The sequence below is a fragment of the Cucumis melo genome, chromosome 9 (assembly GCF_025177605.1).
Source record: "Cucumis melo cultivar AY chromosome 9, USDA_Cmelo_AY_1.0, whole genome shotgun sequence".
Classification (NCBI taxonomy): domain Eukaryota; kingdom Viridiplantae; phylum Streptophyta; class Magnoliopsida; order Cucurbitales; family Cucurbitaceae; genus Cucumis; species Cucumis melo.
In genome coordinates, this window is record NC_066865.1 from 5279276 (window position 1) to 5297076 (window position 17801).

The 17801-nt window shown below is 34.2% G+C and overlaps 2 protein-coding genes across 5 annotated transcripts; one reads left to right on the forward strand and one right to left on the reverse strand.

Moving 5' to 3' along the window:
- The first annotated feature begins 230 nt into the window (after nucleotides 1–230).
- On the forward strand, nucleotides 231–3022 carry LOC103498164 (heat shock cognate 70 kDa protein). Its single transcript, XM_008460670.3, has 2 exons — nucleotides 231–668; nucleotides 1119–3022. Exons 1-2 carry the CDS (start codon nucleotides 455–457, stop codon nucleotides 2849–2851), a joined length of 1947 nt encoding a protein of 648 aa, XP_008458892.1. The 5' UTR covers nucleotides 231–454; the 3' UTR covers nucleotides 2852–3022.
- A 7684-nt stretch (nucleotides 3023–10706) lies between these two features.
- LOC103498165 (uncharacterized) lies at nucleotides 10707–14311 on the reverse strand. 4 transcript variants are annotated; one of them, XM_008460674.3, is made up of 10 exons: nucleotides 14117–14311; nucleotides 13921–14022; nucleotides 13785–13846; nucleotides 13512–13602; nucleotides 12604–12690; nucleotides 12348–12401; nucleotides 11553–11737; nucleotides 11388–11470; nucleotides 11197–11297; nucleotides 10707–11104 (listed from the first exon to the last, which is right to left on the reverse strand). In XM_008460674.3, exons 2-10 carry the CDS (start codon nucleotides 13969–13971, stop codon nucleotides 10889–10891), a joined length of 930 nt encoding a protein of 309 aa, XP_008458896.1. In that variant the 5' UTR covers nucleotides 13972–14022; nucleotides 14117–14311; the 3' UTR covers nucleotides 10707–10888. The 4 variants fall into 4 exon arrangements, with proteins under 4 accessions (XP_008458896.1, XP_008458895.1, XP_050945662.1 ...); XM_008460673.3 differs by having other exon boundaries at nucleotides 13921–14040; XM_051089705.1 differs by having other exon boundaries at nucleotides 13921–14311.
- Between the last annotated feature and the right edge of the window lie 3490 nt (nucleotides 14312–17801).

The following is a 17801-nucleotide window of genomic DNA, read 5'->3' on the forward strand; positions in this document are numbered from 1 at the left end:
TCCTTTCTCAAACATACCCTTAAAAGATTTCGTATAATTTAACAAATATATATATATATATATATATATATATATATATATATATATATATATATATATATATATATATATAATTAAAACAAAACAAAAAAAGCAAAATAGCGAAGAAACTCCTTGGAAAATAATGACGCACGAACGTTAAATGTCAAACGCGGATTGAACTATCTCGATCCTGTTTTTTTCCGTTTTTACTTTTAACAGAACCTTCTAGACGTAGTTCTTCCTAGAACTCTCCAGACTCTCTCTCTCTTCCCATTTCTCAACTCCGTATATATTCCTTTCACCATTCTCAACTTTCTCGCAGTATTTGTTCTAACCATTCATTCCAATTCAATTCCAACAATCAATCAATCCATTTCTTCTTCGCTCAAATTCTTACTCCATCTTCAACTTTGCTTTGCTTTGGTATTCGTTAATGGCGGGAAAGGGAGAAGGTCCGGCCATCGGTATCGATCTCGGTACCACTTACTCTTGTGTTGGAGTTTGGCAACATGATCGTGTTGAGATTATTGCTAATGATCAAGGTAATCGGACCACGCCCTCCTATGTCGCGTTCACTGATACTGAACGACTCATCGGTGACGCTGCCAAGAACCAAGTCGCTATGAATCCTCTCAACACCGTCTTTGGTATGTAAATTCGTTCTACTTTTTCTGGATTCTGCTCTTCTTTCTTGTGTTTCTGGGATATGATCTCCTTTGTATTTTAACTTAAGCCTTTGCTTTCTTTCTTGCGTCTTTCCGAATCGGTAATATGAATTACAATTATGAGTACTTGGATAACTAGAACTACTGTACGACTCTGAACTTTGCGCTAATTTTGGTTTCGTTAGCATATATATGAGAGAAAACTGTTGTAGGATGAAATAATCTTTGGACAATTAATGCTTGATTCCTGGAACTATCGACTGCCTCCGGAATTATGTCGCATTCTAGCCGAGTCAATTGTTGTTATTAGTATCAATGTATTGTGTCTTCTAGACTGCTGTGTTCTAATTATCTGTGGATCGTCGTTTTTGTTCGTATGATTGTGTTCTGTTTACTAGACGCTAAATTGTTCTTTTCGTTTACGATCAATAGATGCGAAGCGTTTGATTGGAAGGAGATTCTCCGATCCTTCGGTTCAGAGCGATATGAAATTATGGCCATTCAAGGTGATCGCCGGTCCAGGGGACAAGCCTATGATCGTCGTCAATTACAAAGGCGAAGAGAAGCAATTTGCAGCTGAGGAAATCTCATCCATGGTTCTTACAAAAATGCGTGAGATTGCAGAAGCTTACCTTGGTTCCTCCGTGAAGAACGCCGTCGTCACCGTTCCTGCTTACTTCAATGACTCTCAACGTCAAGCCACCAAGGACGCCGGAGTCATCGCCGGTCTTAATGTTATGCGTATCATCAACGAGCCTACAGCTGCAGCCATTGCTTATGGACTCGACAAAAAGGCGACCAGCGTTGGCGAGAAGAATGTTCTGATTTTCGATCTGGGTGGAGGAACATTTGATGTCTCTCTCCTCACAATCGAGGAAGGAATTTTCGAGGTGAAGGCAACCGCCGGTGACACCCATCTTGGCGGTGAGGATTTCGACAACAGATTAGTTAACCATTTCGTTCAGGAATTCAAGAGGAAGCATAAGAAAGACATCAGTGGAAATCCAAGGGCTCTCAGGAGATTGAGAACTGCTTGTGAAAGAGCCAAGAGAACCCTTTCATCTACTGCCCAAACAACAATCGAAATCGATTCTCTGTACGAAGGAATCGATTTCTACACAACAATTACTCGCGCTAGATTCGAAGAACTCAACATGGATCTCTTCCGAAAGTGTATGGAGCCAGTTGAGAAATGTTTGAGAGATGCAAAGATGGACAAAAGCTCCGTCCATGATGTTGTTCTTGTAGGTGGTTCTACAAGAATTCCAAAGGTACAACAGCTATTGCAAGATTTCTTCAATGGCAAGGAGCTTTGCAAGAGTATCAACCCTGATGAGGCTGTTGCTTATGGAGCTGCTGTTCAAGCCGCCATCTTGAGTGGTGAAGGAAACGAGAAAGTGCAAGACCTTCTTCTTTTGGATGTTACTCCTCTATCCCTTGGTTTAGAAACTGCAGGAGGTGTAATGACAGTTTTGATTCCGAGGAACACGACGATCCCGACAAAGAAGGAGCAAGTTTTCTCTACTTACTCAGACAACCAACCTGGTGTTCTTATTCAAGTCTACGAAGGAGAAAGAACAAGAACAAAAGACAACAACTTGTTGGGTAAGTTTGAACTTTCAGGAATTCCTCCAGCTCCTAGAGGTGTTCCTCAAATCACTGTTTGCTTCGACATCGACGCAAACGGTATCCTTAATGTATCGGCCGAGGATAAAACCACCGGACAAAAGAACAAGATCACGATTACCAACGACAAAGGGAGGTTATCGAAAGAAGAGATTGAGAAATTGGTTCAAGAAGCAGAGAAATTCAAGGCAGAGGACGAAGAACACAAGAAGAAAGTCGAATCCAAGAATGCTTTAGAAAACTATGCTTACAATATGAGGAACACAATCAGAGATGAAAAGATTAGCGGTAAGCTTGCTCCGGCTGATAAGAAGAAGATTGAAGATGCAGTTGAACAAGCAATTCAGTGGCTAGATAGCAATCAGCTGGCTGAATCAGATGAATTTGAAGACAAGATGAAGGAACTTGAGTCAATTTGCAACCCCATCATAGCCAAGATGTATCAGGGCGGTGCCGATATGGGCAGCGCTGCCATGAACGATGATGCTCCTCCTTCTGGTGGCAGTGGCGCTGGTCCTAAGATTGAAGAAGTCGATTAAACAGTTTTTTCAATTATATGCTTTCTTCTTCCTCAAGTTGGTTCAGGCTTAAGATGATATGTATTGTGATTGGCATTTCTGTTTCGATTTAAGCTTTGAAGCTTTGGTATTTTTCTATGTAATGATTTTCTCTATATGAAATGTAATTTCTGTCGTATTTGTAGTTGCTGATTTCTGTTTTTTAGTAGAATGGTGTTAAATTTTTAACTGAAACGTTGATATGTTGATCATTTTTGTGTACATTTATGTGTCCTAAATTATTCTTAATTTAAACTAATACTTTCCTTTTTCTGTACATTTACCTTTATATTGTCGAATGAGAATAATTCAAGATTTTTAATTTCCTTTTTTCGTTAAAGATGTATTAATATAATTTTAGATGCATGAATGTGTTAGTGACCACAATATGTGTGGTTTGAATTCCTATTTTTTATTCAATCCTAAAAAATATCATAAAAAGAAAGATGTGGGACTTGAAGTCACAATCCACTCAATCTCATGCAGTTCGCTCCCCTTAAACACCTCTTTCATTTTCGTTTATTAGATTTATGTATACTTCTTCTTCTTCTTCTTCTTCTTCTTCTTCTAAATAAAAAAAACTGGCCTTTAGTCTTTAACTTGGATGAATATGTACGTTAGATCAATAAATCTTAAAAATAAACCTCTTCGTAGGTTGAGGAGTTTTCAAAATATTACCTTAGATTAAAAAGTTCTCTAATTTATTTTGATTCTTTTTAAAATATTATATGATATTTAAAATTTTTGAAAATAGTTTAAGTGAAAATATAATTTCATTTAAAATGTCCTATAATTATTTAAAATAAAAGTATAAAATTATTTGAAATAACTCTTTCGGAGACGTTTGGGGTGTGGAGTAGGTTATTATAATCTGTAGTTATTATAGTCTGTGTTTGGAGTACATATTATAGTCTGAATTATAATAATCTGTCTGTGTTTGAGGTGCAGATTATTATAGTCTATGTTATTATAATCTGTATTTGGGATGTAGATTATTATAATATGGGGAATATCAAAAATGTTTTTTTCACTATTCTTTTTTGCAATACATATTTTTTCTTTCAAAATTATTTTATTCAATTTTGTTAATCATGTAGTTCGTTTAATAAATTTAACTATAATCTCTATAATGTAATTTTCTCATTTGTTTAGGTAATCATGTTTGAAATTTTGTTACAGATACATCGCTACAAAGCGTCGACAAATTTCAAAAAAGATTAATCCCACAAAATTAAATTCCTCCACAATATGTTCTTAGTGAAATTTAACTATATAAAGTTCCATATATAACATTTGTAATCAATATCTAGTCAATACAAACCAAGATTATGAATTCACAAAATAAAAGTACAAAATCATAAAATCGTTTTATAACATGTTTGAATTATTAAAGAACAAAATGTTAAAATAAAGTGGTTTTTATTTAAACTTTTTTAATAAAAAAAATTATCTAAATTTTTTAAAGCGTTTGAGAATCATTTAAAATGATTTCTAATGTTTCTTTTTCTTTTTCAAAATACTTTATTTTCAACCTAAATAACATGATCTTTAGCGAATTGGAGAACAAGCAAAAAAAAATGCTATTTAAAAGATGATTAATTTAAAAAAAAATTGCAAACTCTCGAAGAAATTGAATAAAAACTTTAACTTTTTAGCTAATTAATCTATATTTATCTTTGAGTTTTCTATTTGTTTTAAAAATACCTCTTGAAAGTTGTAAAATTACTCTTAAATCTTTCGGTAAATAATTCAAACATGGGAAACTTATATAAATGTAACAAAACTGTAAATTATTTACGACCCGTGTAACAAAACCCATAAGGTTAGTCATTTTTTAAATATTCCAGGTTTGCTCTTTCATTTTTCTATTATTCCTCACGATTCGTCTTCCTCATGTTATTTCGTCTTCCTCTGCGATTTCGTCTTTCTTCTTTTCTCTTTTTCTTTTCTGCGATTTCTTTTCTTCATCTTTCTTATTTTTCAATTCTTTATTTATGTCGTTTAATCTTTCCATCGTTTTTCTTCTTTTCTTCTTCGTTTTTTTCGCTTTGATTTCTTTCCATCGTCTTTCTACTTTTTCTCTTCTTTTTTCGCGGCGATTTCTTTCCATCGTCTTTCTTCCTACTTTTTACGCGTGTACAATAAAATATCAAAATATAAAAGATCGTGTATAAATAATCTTGAAAAAAAATCATTTAGATTGAAGTAGCCAAATGTGTAGACGATCGTGTAAAAAAAATAAAAGATTGTGTATAAATAATCTTGAAAAAAAAATTAGAGTAGTCAAATGGAAAGGATCATTTACAAAAAATAAATAAAAAAATAAAAGATCATGTTTAAAAAATCTTGAAAAAAATCATTTGGATTGGAGTAGACAAATGTAAACGATTGTGTAAATAAATCTAAACAATCGTGTACCAAAAGAGTTAAAAAAATTGTCTACCAAATTAAAAAAAAAAAAAATCATTTAGATTTGAGTCCCCAAATCTAAACAATCGTGTAACAAAATTAAACAATAGAATTGAAAAGATAAATTGTAGTCATATCTAAACAATTGCGTATAAAATTGTAGTCATATCTAAATGATCGCGTATAAATTATAGTCATATCTAAACGATCGCGTATATATTGAACAATATCTAAACGATCGCGTATTTATTGAACCATATCTAAACGATCGCATATAAATCGTAAATATATTATGCGCATGTTATTGACGGCGTGGTTGATGGAACATTTTTTGTATTTTATACAGTGGACCTCTGAGTATTTTTCGTTTTTGGGATTGTTCTATAGAGTGTAAATATTTTGTCACTTTTTTATATTTTTCAAAAGACCCATCAAACTTATCCTTAAAATAAATTTCAATAGAAGTCAATGAATAAAGACACTAGTAATTTAACATATATCAATAATCTTTTGTGTATTAAAACTTTATCATTTCAAAATGTGTTAGACAAACAAGAAAGTTCAAAATGATAGTTATGGTTAAAGAAAGTGTAGGGTTGGAAGGCAATAAATATGAAAATTACTATTTCTTTGCCTAATATTTTTTTTTCATGTGCCCCTTCATCTCGTGAAAATTACCATTTCATAACCCTTCAATTTCTTATAAATAATAGAAAGTTCGCTTTTTCTTTTCTTTTCATTCCATGTAAAACAAAGGTTTAAATGTAGGTACCCTTTACCCCTCCCCTCCAAGATCTTCCCTCCATTCGTGTTTTGCATGAAAATGGTTTAAATGTAGGTATCCTTTACTAATATATTTGCAAAACATGGGCAACAATTCCAAACACTGCAAGAGACAAGGATACTCCCGACGCACAAAAACGTTGGGAAATGATATGCCAACGTTTTTCACAACCTCGGGAACAACGTCGGGAGAAATGAGTCGAAAGAGGCATTCCCGACGTCGACTAATATATTTGCAAAACATGGGCAACAATTCCAAACACTGCAAGAGACAAGGATACTCCTGACGCACAAAAACGTTGGGAAATGATATGCCAACGTTTTTCACAACCTCGGGAACAACGTCGAGAGAAATGAGTCGAAAGAGGCATTCCCGACGTCGTACCAACAAGGCGTCGGAAATGCCTCTCCCGACGCTGTGACATGCATCGACCAAAGTGGCATCGGGAGTTTCTCTCTCAAAAGACCTTATGCCGACGCATGACGCGGCGTCGGGAATGCCTCTTCCGACGTTTTTTCCCGACATGCGTTGAGAATTCCTTTTTATATATTTTTTTAAATATGTAATTTCTAATTTTTTTTCCCTAAAATATTTTGCTCAAACATTCACAACGACATTCAGATTGCTCAAATATTTTTCCCGACGTTTTGGATTAAATTAAAATAAATTCAATATAAATTAATAAATTAAGAGATACAAACACAAATTAAAAAAAAAAGATTTAAATTAATAATACGAATAAGTTCAAAAAATATTAGTAAGTTTAATATAAAAAATGTAGTTCTCATAATACAAAAAAAACGCTTAGTAATGAATGCAGGTTATTGATTTCACTTTCCAGTCTTTCCAGTAGGCTTAGTAAATTTGCATTGTATACTGTCGATGCCACAGAGCTAGAAACTAAAAATAGCTTTACCACCAATGCCATGACTCGAACTCTTCTCTGAGTAATTTTAGTCTCAATCAGCACAAATTACTATCAAGTAAACTACAAGATGGAGGACTCTTCTTCTAAGTAATGATGCTAAAAAGAAACGATGAATAAAAATAAACTATAGCAAAAGAGAACATGATTGGACATTTGAGGAATTTTCTTGACAACAATAGTTCAACAAGTTTAAGTGCTATAAATATCTCAAAGTCATAGTACCTGCTATAATACCAGAGATGAACATGTTGATGCTACAATCTCTGGGTGTGTTGCTTTTGTTTTATTCACTGGGATGATGATTTCCTATAGGAACAAATTGCAGTTAGTTTTGCAAAGAGACTTATTGTAACTCTTAAATCATTGATTAACACAAAAGCTTAAAATGATGGATCAATACTCTAGCACTTGCCTCTCACTTGTGTGCTTGAAATTTGAAAGAAAAATCCAATAAGCAGAAATTAATGTTAAATGGAAAGTAAACAACATTATTGACCCAAAAGCTTGAGTTGAAAATGAAGGTAAACTTAATATTATATCAACACCCTAACAATAACATAGAAGATGAGTTAACCATATAGAGCAGATAAATAATAGCGATTAGTATTATATATTTACCATCCCATGTGGAAATGCAGCCAATGTCTTAATTGAATCCATCGATGAGTTAGCAACTTGTTCATTACTGCAAAAGAGAAAAAATGAGAACCTCACACGTAACTCCACAGCAAGCTAAAAACAGATGAAATCCATAAATTTGAGATCTAAGAAAACTTGCGGAAAAAAATTTCTTCCATGTTGGGGAATTAACAAACTGAAGGTAGAACATTAAAAAAACTTCATTTGCTTCAATTTTCATGGCTTTAATTAGATCGTGTGTTGCTTATGAGTTTGATAAGGTAAGTGGTGCTTATCAGGGAATGGTAAAGGGTCAAGATCAAATCCTACATCCCTAGGTTTGTCAATCATAGAACTCAATTATGTAATAGTTAACAATAATAACAAAATGTTCCAAATGTACAAGAGAAGTGTATATTGCATCCATAATACAACAACTTTTCTAATGACTCAAGAAAGAATCGTTATTCATAGTCTCAATATACTTGGGATAAAGGTTTAAGCAGAAAAACTTGATGTTCCAATACCATCCAAAACTCAATATCATTCATAATTTAATCCACAGTCATCACCCGCACCAACAAACTAAACCCCCCCTCCAATTCAATTTTCAATTTAACTATAAATCCCCCCTCCTCCCCCATTCAATTTTCAATTTAACTATAAACCCTAAACCCTAAACCCTTCCAATTTCAATTTAACTATAACCTCCGTCCCCCAATTTAATTTTCAATTTAACTATAAATCCTAAACCCTAAACCTTTCAAATTTCAATTCAACCACAAATTACACACATTCTATACAAAAATACATTTAACAAACAAAAATCTATTCCAAAACAAAATCCTAAAACAATTTTCTTAAAAAAATAAAACTTATATTTAAACTAAACAAACTTTATATTTAAACTTACCTAATGTGGCAGACAGCGGTGGAACGACGAGGGACAGTGGGTGAGGGACGACAACGACGACGAAACGGACGGCGGTGAGCTACGGACGGCGACGAATCTTCGTTTCTCTCCTCCCTTTCCCTTTCGTTTTCAGTTCTGTGTAAAACAGAACTGAAACGTTTATAAAGAGGATCTCCCGACGCAGCACGAAAACGTCGGGAGATCCCCTTTAGTGCGTCGGGAAAAACCTTATTCCCGACGCCGTTCCCAACGCACTGTGCATAGCGTCGGGTATAAGGTGTATTTTAAATTTAATTTGGCTTTATTCCCAACGTTGTTTGGCCGACGCGTGTTTGACGCATCGGGAATACCCTTTTTCCCAACACCACTCTTGACGCATTGTGCCGATGCGGCTTTCACAATGCGTCTGTTCGGCGTCGAAAATACCCTTATTTTTTACGTTCTTTGTGCCGACGTTCTTTTTGGTATCGGAAAAGCCCCGATTTTTTGTAGTGAAAACAAGCAATACATTCGGGAATACACACAATTTTTTTTTAATTACTACAATGCATAATGAATAAGTTTAATAATTAAAGTCAATAAATATCTAGATAAAATGAATATAAAGTTGAAAAGTAGCCGTCATAATGAATATGTTATGGTGTAATTACATTTCTTCCAACAAAATTGAGCCATCTAAAAAATTACTATTATAAGATGCTATTTACAAACGAATGATGGTGAAAAACTATTCCAACCATGTAAAATATTGGTGTACAAACCTCGACTGGAAGACTCTTGCTCTTCACCAACCTGAAAAAAACGTCACACAGACAAACGTTAGTCACAAAATTCATTAAAAAAACTGCGATACACATTAATGATATTACAAAAGTAGAATGAAGGATGACATACCATTCTTGTTTAACCTAACATACATCCGTATAAGTTAAAAAAAAAAAAAGAAGGATAAAAAGAGTTTGAATAAACGTAAGACAGTGGATATATGGTAAAAAAATTTGAACAAGTCTCAGAGGTAAAAAAATTCATCAGATTAGTTGAACTTGAATTTATTGTATAACAAACAGCATTTTGGGTACGAATCAAGTGGAAATGAAACATGCAAAACATATTCAAAACAGAGGAATATGTTTTGCATACAAACAAAACAAATAGAAAATAAACAACACAACTACAAAAGAATTGGTCCAACTTAATCAATGCCGATCAGTAAAGAAACAAAGACCAAATGCATAACAAAGAAACAAAAGAAATCAGCCTCAGATAGATATTAGAAAAAACAAAGATCAACCTCAGACGGTCACATCAACTTCAGCACATGGAGTACATAGTAGAAAAATTCAGCACATGGAGTACATAGTAGAAAAAAATTTAGACCAATCGGATATCCCTCGAATAAAAAATATACTATAAGGAGTGTTCAAAATTCATATAACAAATTGAAAAAATTGAATCACACACCAATCGGGCAAGCAAACTCAAGAAATACAAAAAACAATATAAATATGTGATAAAAAGAAAGGGACCTTCGTTATCGCTTCAAGAACATACAAAGAATCACAAAAATTCATGAACAAATTAGGAAAAACAAAGGGACCTCATCATCGACTTTTATAAATAACAAAGAAGTGATACAAACCGTGAAGGGATGAGAAATCTTCATCCCTACCATATTTCACCTTGCTCATATCCTCGCAAAACCCCTACCAAGCTCCAAAATTCACAAACCCTAACAATCAAGTTTTGTTGGATCCGTGAACGATTACAACTGAATGAGCGGCAAGGAGAAAGAATGAGCAGCAAGGAGAAGAATAAGCAGCAAGGGGAATCACAGGACAATACCCAAAAACGATTCAAAAGAAGCGAGACGAAGTTGATCATGAAAGAAGGCAGATGAAGTGGAAAGTGGAGTTGAGAGGGAGTGGGGAACGAGAGTAGGGAACGAGAGTAGGGAACAGTACACAGACGAAGAAAGGAGAACAGTAAATCCTTGGTTATTGCATAATACATGGGCCAAATGTGGAACTGACTATTATAGCCCACTCCACTTTACCTCACACTGTGGGCCAAACAGACTAAAAGGTATTTTGTGAGAATGTAGAGACTAAATAAGTCGATTCTTAAACATAAAAACTAAAAAGATACGTATTAATACTCATGGACTAAGCAAACACATTCTTCAAAATTGAAGGTCTAAAAGTAACATTTTCCTTTTTCTTTTTTGCTAACAAAATTTATGACTACATTACTACCGAGCAATTTTTTTTCACTTTTTTTAAATAAGTATTCTCGATTCATATCATGGATGTAAAAAACAAAAAAGGTTCTTAGTGTTGTAAGCAAAATACAATTCTTAATCTGCTGGGATCACCCAAGACCACTATAACTAGTAATTCTCTTCACAACTTCCTCTTCCATTTCCAGTAATTGTTGGCAAAAGTCCCCAATATCTTTTGCTTCATTCTTCAATGTAAATCTGAAATCTTTCCACTCATACTGACCAAACTCAACATTCAAACCCAAGATTGGAACTTTCCCCAGCAACTCAAACCCCTTGCGATCCACTGATACTATATATGCATCCTTAAACATTGGAAAAAAAACAGAGTTACAATTCCAATTGCTACCGCATTTGCTCAGGAATCTCCATAAAAATTGATAAAAGACTATCATACCTTTGCATTTGCATTGAAGTAAACAAGGCAGAATAACATCAGAGCTCTACGTCTTGTGGCGTTTTGGTTTATTCCATCAATAAGCACTGCCGAGAAAGGTGCTGCAGCGAAAAGAAGCACTCTGGAAGTTAGCTTTATCATTGACATTTACATCAAGTAAGTAAAAAGGGAAAGGTGGGCAAAGTGCCTACTCAATGAATCTGCTTTTGATGTGGTGAAGTGCTCTGCTTCGACCTCGTACATTCCACCTTTACTATCGATGTACATACTTGATCTAGTGAAAAGAAATCTCAGTTAAAATGTATCATCTGAAGCAGATTCGGCGGGGAGGGGGGGGGGGGGGGTATTTTCCATACCTCACATCAAACTTATACAACACATGTTCTTCATTCCCATTTAAGATTTCCTTGAGGTGTTGGCTGCGTGATGTACATTTAAGCTTGGAGGATTTCAAGATATTGGAGACTAAGCTACCAAAGTCTTCAATGGCTTTTTGTTCAAACAGTATGGCTGCTTTAAGCCTTTCAACAGCATCCTGAGCCTGTAATTAGACTACCGAATAAAGTCAAAATCAAAACATAATACTTTAAGAAACTGCTGGCAAATTGGTACTTCCAAAGTTGGCAAAATTTTCTGGACAAACTGAATGCGAAATTTTGATCCTAGTCTTCCAAAATGGGATGTGGTGTTGATAATGTTTTCCATTGGGGTGAGAGAAGCTGAAAGATTGGTTTATAATTGAAGACAGTAGTGGTTTGTCACCTAATGAATTACTGTTGATAGAACTTGAAAGACTAAAATGATACTAAAATGGAAGAGATAATCAACTATATAGCTCCCTAAGTATTCAAGTATTTGAAACCTCCCCTCATGAGTACTTTCATTCACTCAGCCGTAAACCAACTAGACTATTTCTCTTCCCTTTACTTCAATGTATAACCAATTCCTTCACCAATGATATATATATATATACACATGTAGTACCTAAATAGTGTTGCTTGTCCAAAAGACAATTCCTAATAAGTTTCCTGAAAGCCATAGACATACGCATACCCTTCATGTCTCTTAAGCATGCTGACCTCGCTGAAGATCTCTGAAATTTCTAAAGAGTACAATTTATATTCCAAGTTGGAAGGATGTGTTTTTGTTACCTTTTCACTCTTAAGACGTGTCATGTCCCCGACAAGAGCAACCCTTGGTGGTAACTGCAGGATGAAGACAATTATTTAGGGGAGTTGCTATATCTGAAGCATGAAGTCCTATAATTAGAGTCACAAGTTCCTTCGAGGAGAAATATAGCAAGATAACAGTATAAGTACCACTTAGGAACATATTAAATCTCCCAGAGCAAAAACGTATCGAAACAAAGTAGCAAACAAACTTACTACTCATACATCTCGAGGTTACCTTTTCCAGAGATTTGAACAAGGAAGCTAGAGGACCTGGGAAAGGACTGGCCACAGCAAGTGAGCTACGCTCATCAATTATTGTGTTCTGTAGAAAAACCACGTGTTACCACTTACCAGTGCCAAGTACAACAGAACTCGAGTTAATTAGGGTCTATTGGATTATGTCTTGTTCTTTATTTTCCTGATTTTCAATTCAATGAATTAATCTCCACTCTATTATAATCTACTACCAAAAACATTTACAAAATCCCAGCCAATTTTGAAAATAAAATTTTAGTTTCAGAAAATGTCATCCAAAAGTGAAAAACTAAAAATGAACAAATATGTGTATAAGTAGATTTTATAATAATAATTTTCAAGACTAAATCAAAAGTAAAAAACTAAAAATGAACAAACATGTGCATAAGTAGATTTTATAAGAATAATGTACGAAACTAAAACTAAATCATAAGGAAATAGGTAGTTACACATATATTGCAGTGAAATGCAAAGAAGTAAGTAGAGGCAACAGGGGAGTTGAGAAAAGATGTAACACATCCTTCGATGTTCCAAGTGCATATGCTACTCGAATTCTATAGAATGATCAGCGTATTGTTATTCAATCAAACTCTCAGCTTCTCATCGATCAAAGTAATCACATTGGCAAAAGTTGTTGTGTCACTCAACAAACCAATACCAACATCAAAATATCCAATAGTTATTTGACATATAACAACGATATGGTAAGTCAATCTAAATCAAAGTCAGGAAATCAATTGAAATCGGTTAAAACTGAATCTTAGAGTAATGGGAGGCTTCGATATAAGTTCAAAAGTTCTATGGTTCTTATTTCCCTTCCTTATTCTGAATATCAGACAACGGGAAAGAGAAAAGGAGTAAATTTGTGAAGAAGACGAAGAAGCATACCACGTTGTGAAAATCTTTCTCAGGAACCCAAATATATGGCCTTCCTTTCCTGATCATGTACTTAACTTTTGAAGTGTGAATATTCTCTTTGCTGAGATAAACACAACCAACCAAAACAAATCAGTAAAGTCATTTTCTAATATACTCTTCAATAAATGGAAACCCCACTCCCATCACCTAACATAAACATTTTTCATTTCACCGATTGATTAATGACTAAAATGAAAACTCACTCAAGTGAGAGAGAAGAAAAAATTACAAACAAATGGGTACCTTCCATTAGCATCGGCTTTGATCGTATTGAGAGTGGCAATCCAATTGGAAGCAAGAATATTCTGAAAAACCCATATATCAATTAGCTATAAATTTTCTTTAAACTAATTTCAGAAGAAGAGGGAAAGGGAAGCACCTTGCACCTCTCTGCAAAGGTTAGGAGAGCGGTTTTATTAGGCTTCACCATATGGGGAGGCAAAAATTTGAGGTAACAATCACTAAGTGCTCGATTAAAATCCTGTTCTCGACGACAAACCTTCGGTGCGTGGGTTAGAGAGAGAAAGTATAGGTAGAGAAAATGAAAAGGAGAAAGTTAAAAGGAAAAGGCCTACTGGAAACTGATCGATTGGAGGGTGGCGACCAACAAAAGTCGAACTCTAGCGATGGCGGCATGATGGCGGCATTAGATAAACAGTAGCACAAATGTGGCCACCGTTGATGGAGCGAACGACAAGAGAAGAGGCAGGCGGGAATGGGTCTTGGGAATGAGATACTCAAAGAGAGAATTAGGTTTCATTTTATGGATTAGAAGAATGAATTTTTCTATTTTGTGTCGTAATATTTTGTAAATGTTCTATTTTTAAAAAATTTCATTCTAAATATTCCTCTAATAAAATCCAAATTTTAATGAATTTAAAATCACAAGCTCTAAAATAATTGGTCAAATAAACCTAAAAAAAAAATTCTTTTTATCTCTCCTCAAGTATTTAATCAACCAACTTTCAAATCTCTTTTCAAATAAATTAAATTATTTATCTCCATCAAGTGACTCAAAATATAAATCACTTTCCCTTTTAAAATTATTAAATCAATTTACCAGCATCAACGCTCATTTGACATATAATGCTTTTACTACATCAACTAGGAGGTTAAAGTTTGATTCATCCATCTCACCTTTGGTTAAAACAAAATTAAATCAATTTTGGTCCAAAAAGAAATTAATGAAAAATAAAACCTGACAAACAAAAAGATGTCATTTTGGTCTAGTCTAACAAGGAGTTATTAATTTCAAGATTTTTATTGATGGTAAATGACAGTAACCTTAGTCATTTTTCTTTACGGGCATTGTCCGTTATGAAATCCCATGTTTTTCTTGATGGGAAATGTCCATCAAGATATTCCATGATCTTCTTTTGAGCCTTGTACATAAACAAAACCTAGGTCCACTAAGAAAACTCTAGACCCATCAAGATATCTAAAACAAATATATTAAATTTTCTTTCGATGATGACCATTGCAAATCAAGAAACATAATTACTTGATGAGCCTCATCCTTCAAGAAAACCTAGCTAACTTGATGAACATTACCAGTTAACTAATATATTATCCTTGATGTTTATTGTTTATCAAGAAATAGTTTTCTTCACATTTGTGGACTATCAACGAAACTAAGAGAACTTTGTCCATCAACGAAATCAAGAACCCACATTTTTTGACGTACATAAATGTCAAGATCACATTACTTGATGGCCATGGCAAAGTACCATCAAGAAATCAAATTTTACATGCGTTAAGAAATGTTGAAAAATATGTTAGAATGTCGAACAATGTCGAATTGTTGTGTCGTGATGAACCATTACTCTAAAAGTAATTACGATTGACCGTGGTGCTAATCGTGTTGTCAGTTGCTCCGCAAGGTTAATACAACTTCCTTATTATGACGTGCACTCGCCGGAACAAGGAATAGAAACAAACCAAAATAATGCTCATAACAAATTTGTAAAGATTATAAAAAATTAGAGATTGTAGATATATTCAAATGAGAGAGGATATTCGAAGAGGAAATGGATTTGTTGTTATGATTGAAATGGCAGAAAATGCCTCAATTTATAGAGAAGGGATTGAACTAAAATGCATAAGAAGAAGGCATTCTCCAATGACCCTTACGAGGCCCAAACGACAACATTGTCGATGCTGAAGAACGACCCACAACTGCTGGCCGAAGCTGACGCTGAGTAGTGGACCAGATGATCTGATGTGGTAATGGGCTTAGGTCGAAGTCATTTCTAACAATCCCTCACAAATGACTGTAGCAGCAAAGTTACCGGTAGACAAATAAGAATGAGATTTTAACAAATTTGTTCTAAGCTAAGATAGGATATTAAGCTTAGACATCAATATTCGAAGATTTGAACTGATGCGTAATGAAGTAAGGCAACAGCCTTGTTAGAGAGAGTGAATTATATCTTAAACTTATAAAAACACAGGTTGAGACCCTTACAACATGCTTTATTCCTGGTTTCGGTTTTGTTTATGCAATATAGATTTGTGTCTTTATTCCCATGTACATGAAATGAACCTCGAGTTATCGTGAAAGCTTTAAAAAGAGACCTTAAACTATTTCATAGAAGGAGGTCCCACCTTTACTGTCAAGTTATATGCTCCATCAAGTTTGACAAACAAACCACTCAAAAAGAGCTATGGAGACTTCATCATTATCCATATAAATTATGGACCACTCAAAGGTTTTAGTTACATCCATCAAGTCCTTTTAAGAACTATCCACACGATGGGCTATAGACCATAAAGTCTATCGCAACGAACCACCCAATATGAGGTTATGGACTATCAAGTCTATCGCAATAAATCACCCAATATCAAGTGCTATGGGTCACTAAAGGGCTTTAGGCCCATGTTCACTGAGGAATCTAGAACCACTTTTCTAGTTAATCCTTTGGTTAAAGGATCAGCCAGGTTCTTCTCAAACCGAACAAACTCTAAGGAAATAGTTCCTTCCTTTAGCAGTTGTTTTACAGCTCCATGCCTAAGATGTATATCCCTTCTTTTGCCATTATAAACACTGTTCTTGATAATACCTATGACAGTTTGTGAATCACAGTGAATTGGCACAGGTATGGATGCCTTCCACAATGGTACATCTTCTAGTAGGCTTTTAATTCATTCAGCCTCTTCACCTACCAACGCTAATGCGATAAACTCAGATTTCATAGTGAATCTAGCTATATAAGTCTATTTTGCAAACTTTCAAGATATTGCTCCACCTCCGAGCAAAAGTACATAGCCACTAGTAAAGTTAACCTTATCATTATCGGTAACCCAGTTTGCATCACAATATCCTTCTAATGCGGCAGAAAATTTGTTAAAGTGCAAACATTAATTTTTTATCCCTTTAAGATATCTCAACATATGACGTAAAGCATCCCAGTGGTATATATCAGGATTATATGTATATCCACTTAATCTACTGACAGCATATGCAATATCATGTCTAGTGTAGTTCATTAAATACATAACACTACCTATGATCTTTGCATATTCAGGTTGAGATACACTATCTCCCTTATTCTTCTTAAGATGTTTACTAGTATCATAGGGATTCCTTACTGGAGAAACATCGAATGAGTCAATTTTCTTTAGTATTTTCTCAACATAATGAGATTGACACATGGACAAACTATTTTCATTTTTCCTGATTTTAACATCAAAAATTATGTATGCTTCTCCTAGGTCTTCATTTCAAAATGCGTCGACAGAAGTAACTTGGTATCATTTATTAATTCCATGTTTGTTCGAATGATCAACATGTCATCAACATATAAACATATTATTATACAATCAACTCCAAGCAACTTTGAATAAACACATGTATTTGAAAATTTTACTTTAAATCCATTGTTTATCAAAGTATTATTAAATTTTTCATACCATTGTTTAGGAGCTTGTTTTAGACCATAGAGAGACTTTTTAAGTTTACATACTTTATTTTCTTGGCTAGGAATTTTGAACCCTTCTATTTGTGTCATATAAACTTCTTCTAAATCACAATTTAGAAAAGCAGTTTTTACGTCCATTTGGTGAATTAGAAGACTATGTATGGCAGCTAATGCAATCAAAGCTCTAATTGTAGTTATCTTAGTTATAGAGGAATACGTATCAAAGTAGTAAATACCTTGTTTTTTAGTATACCCTATCGCCACTAATCTAGCCGTGTATCTTACTATTGACCCATTTAGTCTTGTTTTCTTTTGAAGATCCACTTACACTTAATTGGTTTAC